Here is a 14,837-nt window from a genome sequence, read left to right as displayed (position 1 = left end):
TTAGCATCTCCAGGCCTCCATGCATACAAGCCACTGATGTGCGCCTTTTGGTTACATCTAAAAAATTTCCCTAATAAATCTATTTAATATGAACCATAAATCCATTATGTATTTTTGCCAGGTCTAAAGAAACATGATATGAATAAAATGTATTTCAGAACAGAATGAGTATTCTTTACTGTATGTTATCTGGCTATGCCATAGGCTGCAGGGTTGTTCATTTAGCAGACAATATATGCTTAAGTAGCAGTGTCATTATTTTTATTATATGATTTTATAGTAAGGAGAATATAATGAAATAGAAAGGATATTTTTCCCATTCCGGAGCGGGCGCGCATAAGAAGTGGCTCAGAGTCATCTATGATTCACCTAATTATATTTTGAAAGAGGAAGCAAAGTACTTTAAACATATGTTTTCGTTTGTCTCCTCCATCTCCTCTAACCGAAGCTAATTGTATGGATTCTTTTAATAATAATAGTGTAAAATTAACAGCCGTACAGAGACTCATGTGAAGGTGAAATTAGAGGAGGAACTTCTTGATGTAGTTAAAGCCTTTAAGTCCAGGAAAACTCCAGGTCTGGATGGCATACTAGTGGAGGTATACCAAACATTTTTTGATATACTCAGAGGACTGTTATTAGCATGTTTTAACCACTCCTATGTAAATGGTAGATTATCAGACACTCAACAAGGTCTGATTTCATTATTACTGAAACAGGATACAAGTGGGAAATATAAAGAATTGGAGGCCCTTACACTTCAGTGTTGTGATGCAAAAATTCTAGGAAAATGTATAGCGCATAATTATAAAAGTATTGTCAGACATTATTCATTCTAATCAGACAGATTTTTTTACATGGACAATACATTGGAGATAATATCAGACAAGTACTGGAAACAATAGAACATCATGAAAAATCTGGGAAACCAAGCCTGCTATTCATAGCGGACTTTGAAAAGGCTTTTGATAAAGTACGACTGGAGTTTATATGTAAATGCCTGAAACATTTCAATTTTGGAGAATCTCTTATAAAATGGGTTAAAATAATGTATAGTAACCCTAGGTGTAAAATAGTAAATAATGGCAACTTTCCAAGGTTTTAAACTGTCAAGTGGAGTAAAACAAGGTTGTCCACAATCGGCATATCTATTTCTTATGGCCATCAAAATGTTAGTTATTAAAATCAGATCCAACAATAATATCAAGGGATTAGAAATACAAGTCTAAAAAGCAAAGGTGTCATTGTACACTGATGATTCACATTTTCTTTGAAATCCTTGTATCACTCCACATCCTCATAGAGGATCTAGATCCTTTTTCTAACCTCTCTGGCATACAACCAAATTATGAGTGTACTATAAGTGTACTATATTGCGTATTGGATCATAAAAAAATACAACTTTTACATTACCGTGTAGCTTACCAATAACGTGGTCTGACGGTGATGTGGACATACTCTGTATACAGATCCCAAAATAATAAATTATCTCACTCCAATTAATTTTTATAGAAAGTTAACAAAAATAGATAAGATCTTGCTACCATGGAAAGGAAAATACCTGTCTATTTGTGGAAAAATCACCCTGATTAACTCTTTAGTCATATCCCAGTTTACCTATTTGCTTATGGTCTTGCCTCACCTATCAAATCAAATGTATTTATATAGCCCTTCTTACATCAGCTGATATCTCAAAGTGCTGTACAGAAACCCAGCCTAAAACCCCAAGCAGAAAACAGTTTTTTTTTTGTTATTATATGAGAAATGTATTTTATTTGGAATGGCAAGCCAGACGAAATTAAACAGGCCTATTTATATAATGAATATTAATTCGAAGGGCAGAAATTACAAATATTATAGCATTAGACCTCACACTAAAGGTGTCAATCACACAAAAGTTATACTTAAATCCGAACTGGTTCTCTAACAAATTAGTAAGAATGTCTCACCCTATGTTCACGAAAGGCCCTTTTCCCTTTATTCAGATTACAACCTCTCACTTTCAGTTATTTGAAAAGGAAATCCTCTCCCAAATATCGCTATTTTTAAAACAAGCCATAGAAAGTTGGTTGCAATTTCAATTTAATCCACCAGAAAAGACAACTAATATAACAAATATTGTGGTTAAATTCAAATGTACTAATTGATAAAACATACCATTTTTTTCCCCTTTAAAATTCAAAAAATTATAATCTTTGTAAATATCATATATAGGACTGGTGGAGTTATGTCACACATGCAGCTAACAAAAACATATGGAAATGTCTGCTCTACCCCAAATTACAACCAACGAATTGCAGCATTACTGCAAAAAATGGAAGAAGTGGAAGGGGGTTAAAGTAAGGAACTTGTCTGTCGGCCCTCCATTAAAGACCATAATTGGATAAAGAAAGAGATTTTTGACGTACCGATTCCATGTCACATGGTTTATGAATTGACGCGCAAAATGACGCCGGATTCAAAACTTTGCGTTTTTCAATTTAAATTATTATACAGAATTCTTGCAACCAACAGAATGTTATTTATATGGGGGATACAACCTTCCCAGCTCTGCAGATTTTACTGTGAAGAGGCAGAATCATTAGATCATTTGCTTTGGTACTGTCTATATGTAGCTTGTTTTTGGTCATAGGTCCAGGAATGGCTGAAGAATTCCAATATTTACCTGGAGCTAACCCTGCAGATAGCACTACTGGGCGATCTGAAAAGTCATAGTCAACCGATCAATAATATAATAACACTTTTAGAAGAAAAAAAAAGATTTTTAAATTTACAATCTGTAGGAACAATGAGAATAGAAAGTTCCAGAACTTTTGTGAGACATCACAGCACAGTGGCGCCGAAGAGGTGGATGTCGATTATGGCAGGGGGGGTGGTAGGGTTGGAGGGTAATATTATATATATATATTTTTTATAACCTTTATTTAACTAGGCAAGTCAGTAAAGAACAAATTCTTATTTACCCCGGCCAAACCCGGACGACGCTGGGCCAACTGCGTTGCCCTATGGGATGCCTCTAGCACTGAGATGCAGTGCCTTAGACCTCTGCGCCACTCCGGAGTAAAAAATAAAAAGGTGTGTGTGTGTATAAAACTATATATGGGGGATTGGAAGTCATGCAGACAATTACATGGATAGAAGCTACAATCTATCTGCAATATTAAAGCTGATCTACCCCCTAAATATAAATAATAGCCACTTCTTTTTCCATTTTCTCTTTTTTAATGTTTCAGGGTAAAAGTTATCATTTGAAACAGGTCCTATACGTTAGATTTTAAAGTTATTTGTCAACTTTAGTTGTGAGTGATACAAACCTTAGAATGTCTCGGAAATCAAAACGTATATGGGCTGCATGATGTGACTATAGGCTATTTGATTTGAGAAAGTCACTAAAGAAAGCTTGCACTCTGTTACTTGCCTCAGGCTACACACCCTGTTCTGTCATCAAGTGATCATATTTTCACCCGTCAGACTAATACATTTCATCAGTATGCACTGGAATAGTGTAGGCTGCCTATTATTTTTCTGTTATATCCTGGGTAGGCTACTCCGGTTATTTCACAACACTGTTGCGCGGCGCAGCCTCGCCGTGCAACAGGTCCTATTCCGGCCAAACTCTGTACGACATGGGCTCTCCAACCCTGTTCCTGCAGCTACCCCGAGCTTCATTTGGGAAACCAAGTGAAATCTGTTCAGGAACATCGATAGTAACATGTTTTCACAACAAAACATATTTCATTAAACTGTTGACAGCCCCTCTCTCTGTGCGCTCGAGAAAGGAATAAGGGAGAAAGAGGAGGAGATGGAAACATGGTGGAGAGATGTAGCTTAAGGTAATGTCAGCCTAATGTACATAGGAAAATATAAAATATGTCCTATTACTAGGCTATTCAAAATCAAATACAAATATTCACTATAATTGTAAGCGAACTCTGTAAGCCGCCCTGCACAATCAATGAACCAACAGCATCACCTAGGCCTATATGTTCTCTCCCAGACTCATGGATAGGAAGTTTGGAGCGTAGCATAAGGTAACCAGTCGTTGTGTTAGGCTTTGAAACAACATGCACAACAACCATATTTTCCACTCAGTTTCAACCTGTTGTTGAACTTCTTTCTTTTAAAAGCACACTACAGTTTTGATATGTTTTGATGTGATTTTCGATAGCATTTGCATTGATGTCAGAGTGGTTAGCCCTGAGTACCAGACCATCGGGTACAACCAACACATGTCCAGAGTGCATAAAAGGAGATTACCATGACTCAATGGTCACATGGAATTTTACTGTCGTCATGACTGCAGGTGTGGCGGTAATACGGTCACCGCAACAGCCCTACTCGCACCATATGCTCAGTCTTATTCGCTCTTACACCTATAGGCCTCTAACTTTATTAATTCACTATCACACACACTCTTTCTCGCGTGCATGCAGGCGCGCGCACACCTCCCATGGCCTCCAGTCATGCAGTTCTGACCGTTGCGTACGGTTTGCTCCCAGGCCTGACACACTATCACAGTGGTCCTAATCCTCCGTGGTACGGTGTCACTTCCATCTCAATGTTACGGTTAATCCACACAGCTCCGGTCCTCACCGTCTTCAGACTGACTAAAGCACATCTTAGCCCTCTTCAGGCAATACACACACATACACGGTAATAACACACACACACACAGCGCAGACACACACACACTGGGAGAGAGACGAGAGATCTCATGGGCTAATGTGACAAGTCCTAACTTTGATCACTTTCTGTGTTTTTGGAGAACATCGAGGTTGTTTGCGGTTTTTGTGTTTTCATCACTTTAGAACGAGCGGGCCCGGAGGGAGGGTTTGCTCTAGCTAGCGTCTGTACCCATACTGCATCAAGCCTGACGGCAGTGCACTGCTGGCGCCTTGCCCAGGAAAGCCCCACCTCCTCCCTCTGAGAAACCTGGCTAAAGGGGGACTAAGGAAAGAGCTGTGTTTCTGAAAGAGTTTCTTAAAATAAAAATAAAAAGATAAATAATCTACTTTTTAAAATTTTTATTATGGATGAAGTTCAGAACGCATGTAATTAAGTCACTCTTCTTAACGGAGGCACTAAACGGGTGTTGCAATGGCAACTGTATTGAAAGTTGTTGCCGGTGGGTCTGGTTGAGAGGGTCACCTAATTGCATCAGATCTGTAAAAGACAGGGCTAATTTTCAGTCCATCTCATCTGAATCAAATTTCCTCAGCATTATGCTATGTTGACTTCATTTACCAATGTTTTCACTCAAAGCACAACATTCTTTACAATAGCCTACTCATATGCTGCCCCTTTCTCTTTTTCTCCCTCTCTCATGGTCTTTCTCTTTATTTATCTATCCCTCACACATAAACACTTCACACACACACACCGCCTGTGGGCTCCTCGGTTCGCTCAGCAGTTGGTTTCCTCCTCGGCAGCTCAAGGTCAGCAGGAAGACAGAGCTCTGCTGTTTGAGAGAAATGAAAATGGAGAGGAGAGAAAGGAGAGCGATCTCTACTGTATCCCTCAGCCAGGGACCAGTGACCCTTCTAAGTGCCCCAGCTAGCCGACTGTAGGGGAAAGCAGTGGACAAGTCAGGGGTCAGGGCCCATCCTCTCTGGCTCTCACTGAGACAGTAGAAGAGACGGAGGGTAGAACCTGTATATGCTATAACTTAGTATTTTACCCTGTTCTTGTATTAAAGTCAGAGTGGGTCCAGGTATACAGATGACACGTACAGTACCAGTCATAAGTTTGGACACACCTACTCATTCAGGGGTTTTTCTTACTTTTTACTATTTTCTACATTGTAGAACAATAGTGAAGACATCAAAACTATGAAATAACACATGGAATCATGTAGTAACCAAAAAAAGGTTAAACAAATCAAACTATATTTGAGATTCTTCAAAGTAGCCACCCTTTGCATTGATGACAGCTTTGCACACTTGGCATTCTCTCAACCAGCTTCAACTGGAATACTTTTCCAACAGTCTTCAAGGAGTTCCCACATATGCTGAGTATTTGTTGGCTGTTTTTCCTTCACTCTGCGGTCCAACTCATCCCAAACCATCTCAATTGGGTTGAAGTCAGGGGATTGTGGAGGCCAGGTCATCTGATGCAGCACTCCATCACTCTCCTTGGTCAAGTAGCCCTTACACAGCCTGGAGGTGTGTTGGGTCATTGTCCTGTTGAAAAACAAATGATAGTCCCACTAAGCGCAAACCAGATGGGATGGCGGATCGCTGCAGAATGCTGTGGTAGCCATGCTGGTTTAATGTGCCTTGAATTCGAAATAAATCACTGACAGTGTCACACCACCTTCATGCTCCACGGTGGGAACCACACATGCGGAGATAATCCGTTCACCTACTCTGCGTCTCACAAAGACATGGCGGTTGGAATCAAAAATCTTAAATTTGGACTCATCAGACCAAAGGACAGATTTCCACCAGTCTAATGTCCATTGCTTGTGTTTCTTGGCCCAAGCAAGTCTCTCTTCTTATTGGTGTCCTTTAGTAGTGGTTTCTTCGCAGCAATTCGACCATGAAGGCCTGATTCACGCGGTGTCCTCTGAACAGTTGATGTTGAGATGTGTCTGTTACTTGAAATCTGAAGCATTGATTTGGAGCTGCAATCTGAGGCTGGTAACTAATGAACTTATCCTCTGCAGCAGAGGTAACTCTGGGTCTTCCTTTCCTGTGGCAGTCCTCATGAGAGCGTTTCATCATAGCGCTTGATGGTTTTTGCGACTGCATTTGAAGAAACTTTCAAAGTTTCAAAGTTCTTGAAATGTTCCATATTGACTGACCTTCACGTCTTAAAGTACTCTTTAAGTTTCTCTTTGCTTATTTGAGCTGTTATGGCCATAATATGGACTTGGTCTTTTACCAAATAGGGCTATATTCTGTATACCACCCCTACCATGTCACAATACAACTGACTGGCTCAAACACATTAAGAAGGAAAGAAATTCCACAAATTAACTTTTAACAAGTTAACCTCTATGGGCTAGGTGGGACGCTAGCGTGCCACCCGTGGTGCACTCCATCAACAGCAGGTGCATTTCAAGAGCGGCAAATTTGAATCCAAATAAATGTCAAAATTCAAATTTTTCAAACATACAACTATTTTACACCCTTTGAAAGATAAACATCTCCTTAATCTAACCACGTTTTACGATTTCAAAAAGGTTTTACGGCGAAAGCATAAATTTAGAGTATGTTAGGACAGTACATTTACAAGAGTTGTGTGTAATGTTTTGTCAATTCAAAGACAGGGTCACCAAAACCATAAAACCAGCTAAAATGATGCACTAACCTTTTACAATCTCCATCAGATGACACTCCTAGGACATTATGTTAGACAATGCATGCATTTTTAGTTCTATCAAGTTCATATTTATATCCAAAAACAGCGTTTTACTATGGCATTGATGTTGAGGAAATCGTTTCCCTCCAATAACCGGCAGTCAAGTCAGCGTCACAAATTAAATAATTAAAATTATAAAACATTGGTAAAATATTATATTGTCATTTAAAGAATTATAGATTTACATCTCTTGAACGCAATCAACTTGCCAGATTTAAAAATAACCTTACTGGGAAATCTCACTTTGCAATAATCTGAGCACTGCGCCCAGAAAAATACGCGTTGCGATACAGACTAGACGTCATGTTGGGGAGATCTAAAATCGAAAATACTATGTAAATAATCCATTACCTTTGATTCTCTTCATCAGATGTCACTTCCAGGTATCACAGGTCCATAACGAATGTAGTTTTGTTCAAAAAAGCTCATCATTTATGTCCAAAAATCTCCGTCTTGTTAGCACATGATCTAAGCCAGCCGGACTTCTCGTCATGAACGAGGGGAAAAAATATATTTACGTTCGTTCAAACATGTCAAACGTTGTATAGCATAAATCATTAGGGCCTTTTTAACCAGAACATGAATAATATTCAAGGTGGACGAATGCATACTCTTTTATAACGTATTGGAACAAGGGTACCCAACATGAACTCGCGCGCCAGGTGTCTAATGGGCCATCATCGTTCCATGGCTCTTGTTCGGTCAGATCTCCCTCCAGAAGACTCAAAACACTTTGTAAAGGCTGGTGACATCTAGTGGAAGCAATAGGAAGTGCCAAAATATTCCTCAGCCCCTGTGTTTTTCAAAGGGATAGGTTTAAAGGTAATACAACACATCAGGTATCCACTTCCTGTCAGAAAATGTCTCAGGGTTTTGCCTGCCAAATGAGTTCTGTTATACTCACAGACACCATTCAAACAGTTTTAGAAAATGTAGGGTGTTTTCTATCCATATGTAATAAGTATATGCATATTCTAGTTACTGGGTAGGAGTGGTAACCAGATTAAATCGGGTATGTTTTTTTATCCAGCCGTGTCAATACTGCCCCCTAGCCCTAACAGGTTAATTGACATGCATTCCAGGTAACTACCTCATGAAGCTGGTTGAGAGAATGCCAAGAGAGATTGCAAAGTGTGCAAAGGGTGGCTACTTTGAATAATCTCAAGTGTAAAATGTTTTTTAACACTTTTTTGGTTACTACATGATTCCATATGTGTTATTTCATAGTCTTGATGTCTTCACTATTATTATACAATGTAGAAAATAGTCAAAATAACGAAAAACCCTTGAATGAGTAGGTGTGTCCAAACTTGACTGGTACTGTATATCAAGATGGTACAAGGATGATAATGTATTGATATAGATGGAATTAGACATGCACCTACTGTTTGTACGGGTCTGTAATCATGTGTAATCTACATCATTATCACCATCACAGATCCATAAATCAGTTGTTATAAACTGACACTAGCTGTCATGACTGTTTTAATTTAAATGTTTTACATTTGAGTCATTTAGGAGACGCTCTTATCCAGAGCAATTAGGGTTTAAGTGCCTTGCTCTAGGGAACATCGCGAGATTTTTTACTAATCGTCTGTCTGCTGCAGGTATGTCTAGCTTGCTGTGTCTAGTATTAGTAGTGTGACGACCCTGGGTTTATAATCGCGGAAATCGACTCTGTCGCTCGAGCATGCTTTTGCGGCACAGTCGATAGCGCGCCGGACTTCGGGCTTGAAGGTCGAGGGTTCGAGGCCTGATCCCTGCTGTTTCATTACAGCATTTTATTAGGATCCCCATTTAGCTACTGTCAGAGCTGCAGCTTCTCATCCTGGCGTCCACACATAAACATAAAACATGACATAATACATAACATTAAGGCCGTGGCTACGGATACAGAGTTTTCGCCCACACCTTGCCCGACCCTCCGGTAACCTCTTTCTTGAAGCTAAAGCATCCGGATCACGTACTGCACGTGTTATTTTACGCACACATTTGTTTTTCTAACGAAGCTGCTGCTCAAACTCCCACTCCCTTCACGTTTCGCGCTTTACTGACCCTCTTCTGAACCATGATGCTGTAGCTTATGTCTCTGCCTCATATTTCTGAACAGCTGAAACGAAAAGCCCGCGGCGATTTGAGAGAACGTTCCAAAACGCATATATTATGAAGGCCACAATCTTCTGTCTGCTTTAACGGATGTTGCACCAGCAGGACGCTGTCCCTACACTTTGCACACATTCTGTCTGATGGTGTAGGCTGATCTTTATAGTTGCTGCCATATCATAGTTCCTGAAAAAAAAAACATTAATTGACTGCCTGTCTGCCTCCGGCGCAGTTTAGCCAATGTTTGCAATGAGGATGGAAAAAAGAACATTCAATCGCTAATTAGACTGCGTGTCTGTGTTTTGCTGCGTTCCGAGTGTTCCGAGTGTCTATCCGGACCGGTAGAATTAGTCTGAGAATGGGCCAGTTCATTTTGCATCACCCGGTGCCATAGTTATGTCATATATGCTGATGTTGGGGAGGGGGAATATCCGTATTTTTAACCTGGGCTAAGTGGGATACAAACTCTATCCGTAGCCACTCATAGACAATTACAGCTGAAGGACATAATTATGTAAAATGACATACATAACATTTAATGGACAGGTACAGAACTACATTTATTAAATAAACATACAATAGACAATACATAGCATTAATAGACAGGTACAGATCTACATACATGTCTAAGAACAAATACAATCAATGCAAAGTGTACTCATAATTACGGCTACACTGCAGTCATCTATTTTTGTTATTTGCTTGCTGTTACAATCGCAGGTCCTTATCCTAATAGTGTTCTGTAAACACTAGCATTGGGAACCGCCCGTGTCCTTGGTTCTCCCGTTTTGACGGCAATACTATTCCTAACAATGTTATTCATAGATGTTTACTGAATGCAATGGAAATGCAACAGTTCCTCCAGCTAAGGCGCCGACCACAGTTTTCACGCTAGCAACTTAATCCTTCACCTTAGCTACGTACGTGGACTTTTTAGAGATCCATCAGATGAGCTTCACTTACGTCCTTCGCCCAGTATAGTGCACAGAAATTAACTAAACCAATGAACTAAGCCACGTTAAAGGGTTAAATGGAGTATATTGCAACAGTTTGCAGTCTACCGCCTGTAAAGGGTTAGCTAAGGTATAGTGTGCGTGGACTTTGGACTTATTCATAAAATGATGTCCCCTCTGGAGTTTCCTCCGGTTCTCATAAACTTGTTTTGCATTTCCATTCCCCGCACCACACTCACTCCCAGCAGCACCTGCCCGTCACGCACAAAATAAGAATACACTTTCATACACTTCAATAAAACGTTGCTCTACTGACTAACATCAGCAAACTGACCAGACGATCATATGGAACAGCGAGTCCTTACTCTACTGAGGCGTTGCTTTCTCTGAGCCCTGATGCCAAGGGCACATCTTATCTTGAACATTAACCCAAACACCAGATGTGCTCTGGAGGGAGATGCTACAGCTATTTAGGGCAGTCTGTCTCATTTGATGTTCTATGGCATTAAGGCAAGGAGTGACATGAGGGGTGGCCGGCGCTGCACAGGGAGACAGCTGGTGCAGAAATATGTGTGTGCCCCGCCCGTGTCTGTCTCCGTGGACAGGTGATAGAAGTGGTTGGGTGTGCGGCTGTCGTCAACTACACCGCTCCTGCAAACGTGGCCACCGAGGTGTGTGTGTGTGATGCATGTTGTGTTCTAACTGTATATTATATATGGGACTTTCAGCACTGACTTGTGCGGTGCGCAGGCCATTTATTAGTTCTTCCCGTGTGTGTGTGTGTGTGTGTACGTACCTGTTTGTGCTTTGAATCCTAGCGGTAGACCTGTCCCAGCTATTGCCCTCCAATGTTACGTGAGCCTATGTGCGGGATTGAGTACGCAAAAACACACACGCCCTTCCGTTAGTGTCAGTAAACAGCATCATCCCTCTGCACCGTGGGGGAGAGAGAGACGGGGATAGAGAATGACTGTCCTTTCACCTTCACCCCATATAGACCGTGCTAAATGAGATTATTTTCCACCTCCACTCTTTTTTTAACCTCCTAACCTAAAGGACCTGTCTTTAGCTGACTCTCCCTGGCAAGTTCTGCAGTAGTGGCTGTAATGGAGGGGAGAGGGAGTGAGTTAGGAGGGTCAGAGAGAGAAAGTGAATAGAGAGGAGAGTTGAAAAGCACTTTGTGACAACTGAAGACGTTAAAAAAAAAGGGCTTTATGAATGTGATTAAGAGAGAATTGGACTGAAAGGCAATGGAAGAAACTCGATTGCATTTCCTTGATCCCTCGCGAGCTCTCGCCGCCTCCTCAAAACCAATTGGATGAGAAGGTCAGAGTGGAGAGAAGAGGAATCAAGGAAATGCAATTGAGATTCCCCCAATGACAGGAGAGGCGAGAGAGAAAGATGGGCAGAAAGTCTTTCTCCTGGGCCTTAGTGGATGTTAAAGCCCCAGTAAACGGCTGTCTGTGTGAAATGGGAAAACATCTTCATAGTCTCATCCCGTCTCGTGTACCTACTCTCTGCTACCCTGTGTGACTTCACCTGTACGCTACTCCCTCTGTCTGGGCATGATTAAGAGCGTGCGGGCAGACACAGACAGTCCCCCCCCCCTTCTGTGGCTGGTTTAAGCACACACGCCCACCGCAGCAGGAGCTTGCCTCTTGGTAGCAGGTGTCACTCACAGCTCGTTACCCCTGGCAGGGTTGATCATTCTGTTTGGATAGCAATAAGGCACACCTCACTGGAGAGATGGAGGGGAGGAGATGGAGTGGGATGGAGAGAGGAGTGGCGTGGCGTGGACGGAGCAAGCGGGAGAGGGAGATGAGGAATTGCACTGCAGTGAGAAACTGGTGTGTTTGTGATGGGAGATATAGATTTGTCTTCTGTCCGTACCTGTCTATGAATGATGTTACATGATGCAGCTGAGGGACTTAGTGTATACCGGGGCGTGATGTTATGTGAGTGTGTTCCGGAAGGTGAGCATAGCTAGTACTGTGTATACATGTGGTCCTGAGGGTGTATGATTATAGGAGAGAAACCTGACAGCCTCTACTTTGTGTGTGTGTGTGTGTGTGTGACATGTACTGACGATGTGTGTTTCTCCACAGATATGACTACAGAGAGATGCTGCACAACTCCACTTTCTGCCTGGTGCCTCGGGGCAGACGCCTGGGATCCTTTCGCTTCCTGGAGGCACTGCAAGTGAGTGGGCCGCACACACAGGCACACACGCACAGAGATGGACTCCTTAAGATTCCTGGAGGCACTGCAGTTGAGTGGCCTTCGATACACACCTACTGTGGCTTCGGAAAGTATTCAGACCCAGTGACTTTTTACACATTTTGTTACGTCACAGCCTTATTCAATAATTGATTAAATAAAAACGATCTCCTCATCAATCTACACACAATCTACACACAATACCCCATAATGACGAAGCGAAAACAGATATTTTTTTAAATGTTTGCAAATGTATTAATTAAAAACAAAAAACATATCATATTTACATAAGCGTTCAGACCCTTTGCTATGAGACTAAACATTTAGTTCAGGTGCATCCTGTTTCCATTGATCATCCTTGATGTTTCTACAACTCGATTGGAGGCCACTGGTGGTAAATTCAATTGATTGGACATGATTTGGAAAGGCAGCTGTCTATATAAGGTCCCACAGTTGACAGTGCATGTCAAAGCATAAACCAAGCCCTGAGCACTCCGTCAATTAGGCCTTTATGGTAGAGTGGCCAGACGGAAGCCACTTCTCTGTGAAAGGCACATGACAGCCCGCTTGGAGTTTGCCAAAAGGCACCTAAAGACTCCCAGACCATGAGAAACAAGATTCTCTGGTCTGATGAAACCAAGATTGAACTCTTTGACCTGACTGCCAAACGTCCCAATTGGAGAAACCTGGAACCATCCCTACGGTGAAGCATGGTGGTGGCAGCATCATGCTGTGGGGATGTTTTTCAGTGGCAGGGACTAGGAGACTAGTCGGGATCGAGGGAAAGATGAACGGAACAAAGTACAGAGAGATCCTTGATGAAAACCTGCTCCAGTGTTCAGGACCTCAGACTGCGGAAAAGGTTCACCTTCCAACAGAACAACGAACCTAAGCACACAGCTAAGACAACGCAGGAGTGGCTTCAGGACAAGTCTCTGAATGTCTTTGAGTGGCCCGGCCAGAGCCTGGACTTGAACCTGATCGAACATCTCTGGAGAGACCTGAAAATTGCCATGAAGCGACGCTCCCCATCCAACCTGACAGAGCTTGAGAGGATCTGCAGAGAAGAATGGAAGAAACTCACCAAATACAGGTGTGCCAAGCTTGTAGCGTCATACCCAGGGAGACTCTAGGTTGTAATCGCTGCCAAAGGTGCTTCAACAAAGTACTGAGTAAAGGGTCTGAACACGATATTGAAGTAAAATATATATATATATTAAAAAACTTTTCTTCAAACCTGTTTTTGCTTTGTCATTATGGGGTAATGTGTGTAGATTGAGGGGGGGGGGGAAAACAATTTCAGCGATTTTTATAATAAGACTGTAACCTAACAAAATGTAGGAAAGGTCAAGGGGTCTGAATATTTTCCAAAGGCACAGTATGTATCCCAATACCTGTGCTGTAGGGCTGGGATTGGCCAGGGACCTCACGATGCGATATCGCGATACTGAGGTGCCGATACGATATGTATTGCGATTTGATGTTCCAAACATATTTCTCACTATATGTCTGCTGCGGAGACAAGAAAGAGCCTGAGAAAATTTGTTTTGATCAGTCATGGAAATAAAAGTGCTGAAAACATGTTGGCTCACTATTTAAAAAGAAGATGGAGAACAAGCTATAGGATAAAAAATACTGGAATTTTTGACGCATGTACAGCAGACTAGCTCAAGCTAATGCTACCTTACAAATCGATAGGTGGAGTCAAAGTATTGATATAATATATGTATATATAGTCCAAAAATGATATGTAACTATCACATTTTCTTTCTTCACCCGTCACTGTGCTGTGCATACGTTTTGTTCCCACGCTGTCTTTCTCACACAGTGAAACCCCATACATTGCAACTTCACTCTTTACACAGCAAATGCATTTCTACACTCTGTCCTACCCACTCCATTTAATCTCCTCCAAGTATCACAGAACCCTTACACTCTCTTATATACATACTTCGTTACCACACGTACTCCCACTCCATACGTCTCCTCGATGTATTGCCCAACCACAGAACGCTCATAACCTCTCCTATACCACACGCTTACCACACACCTTTTAAGCACACTTACTCCCGCTCCATATGCACTTTCCAGGTACCACTCAACAGCTGCATACTTGTGCCCTTCAATCCCGACCTACAGTGTATCCACTTGTCAGATTCGAGCCAACTGGTGCACACTTCATAACCTATACCTCTCACACCT

At 41.7% G+C, this 14,837-nt stretch overlaps 1 protein-coding gene across 1 annotated transcript in view; it reads left to right on the top strand.

Moving 5' to 3' along the window:
* The window catches only part of ext1b (exostosin glycosyltransferase 1b), a 110,151-nt gene that overhangs the window by 55,347 nt on the left and 39,967 nt on the right, over window positions 1-14,837 (top strand). Inside the window, exon 2 of the mRNA XM_014177609.2 lies at window positions 12,524-12,617. Within this exon, the coding sequence (XP_014033084.1) occupies window positions 12,524-12,617 (94 nt within the window). The remainder of the gene's footprint in view (window positions 1-12,523; window positions 12,618-14,837) is intronic.

The sequence above is a fragment of the Salmo salar genome, chromosome ssa27 (assembly GCF_905237065.1).
Source record: "Salmo salar chromosome ssa27, Ssal_v3.1, whole genome shotgun sequence".
Classification (NCBI taxonomy): Eukaryota; Metazoa; Chordata; class Actinopteri; order Salmoniformes; family Salmonidae; genus Salmo; species Salmo salar.
This window is presented reverse-complemented; position numbering and strand designations above follow the sequence as displayed.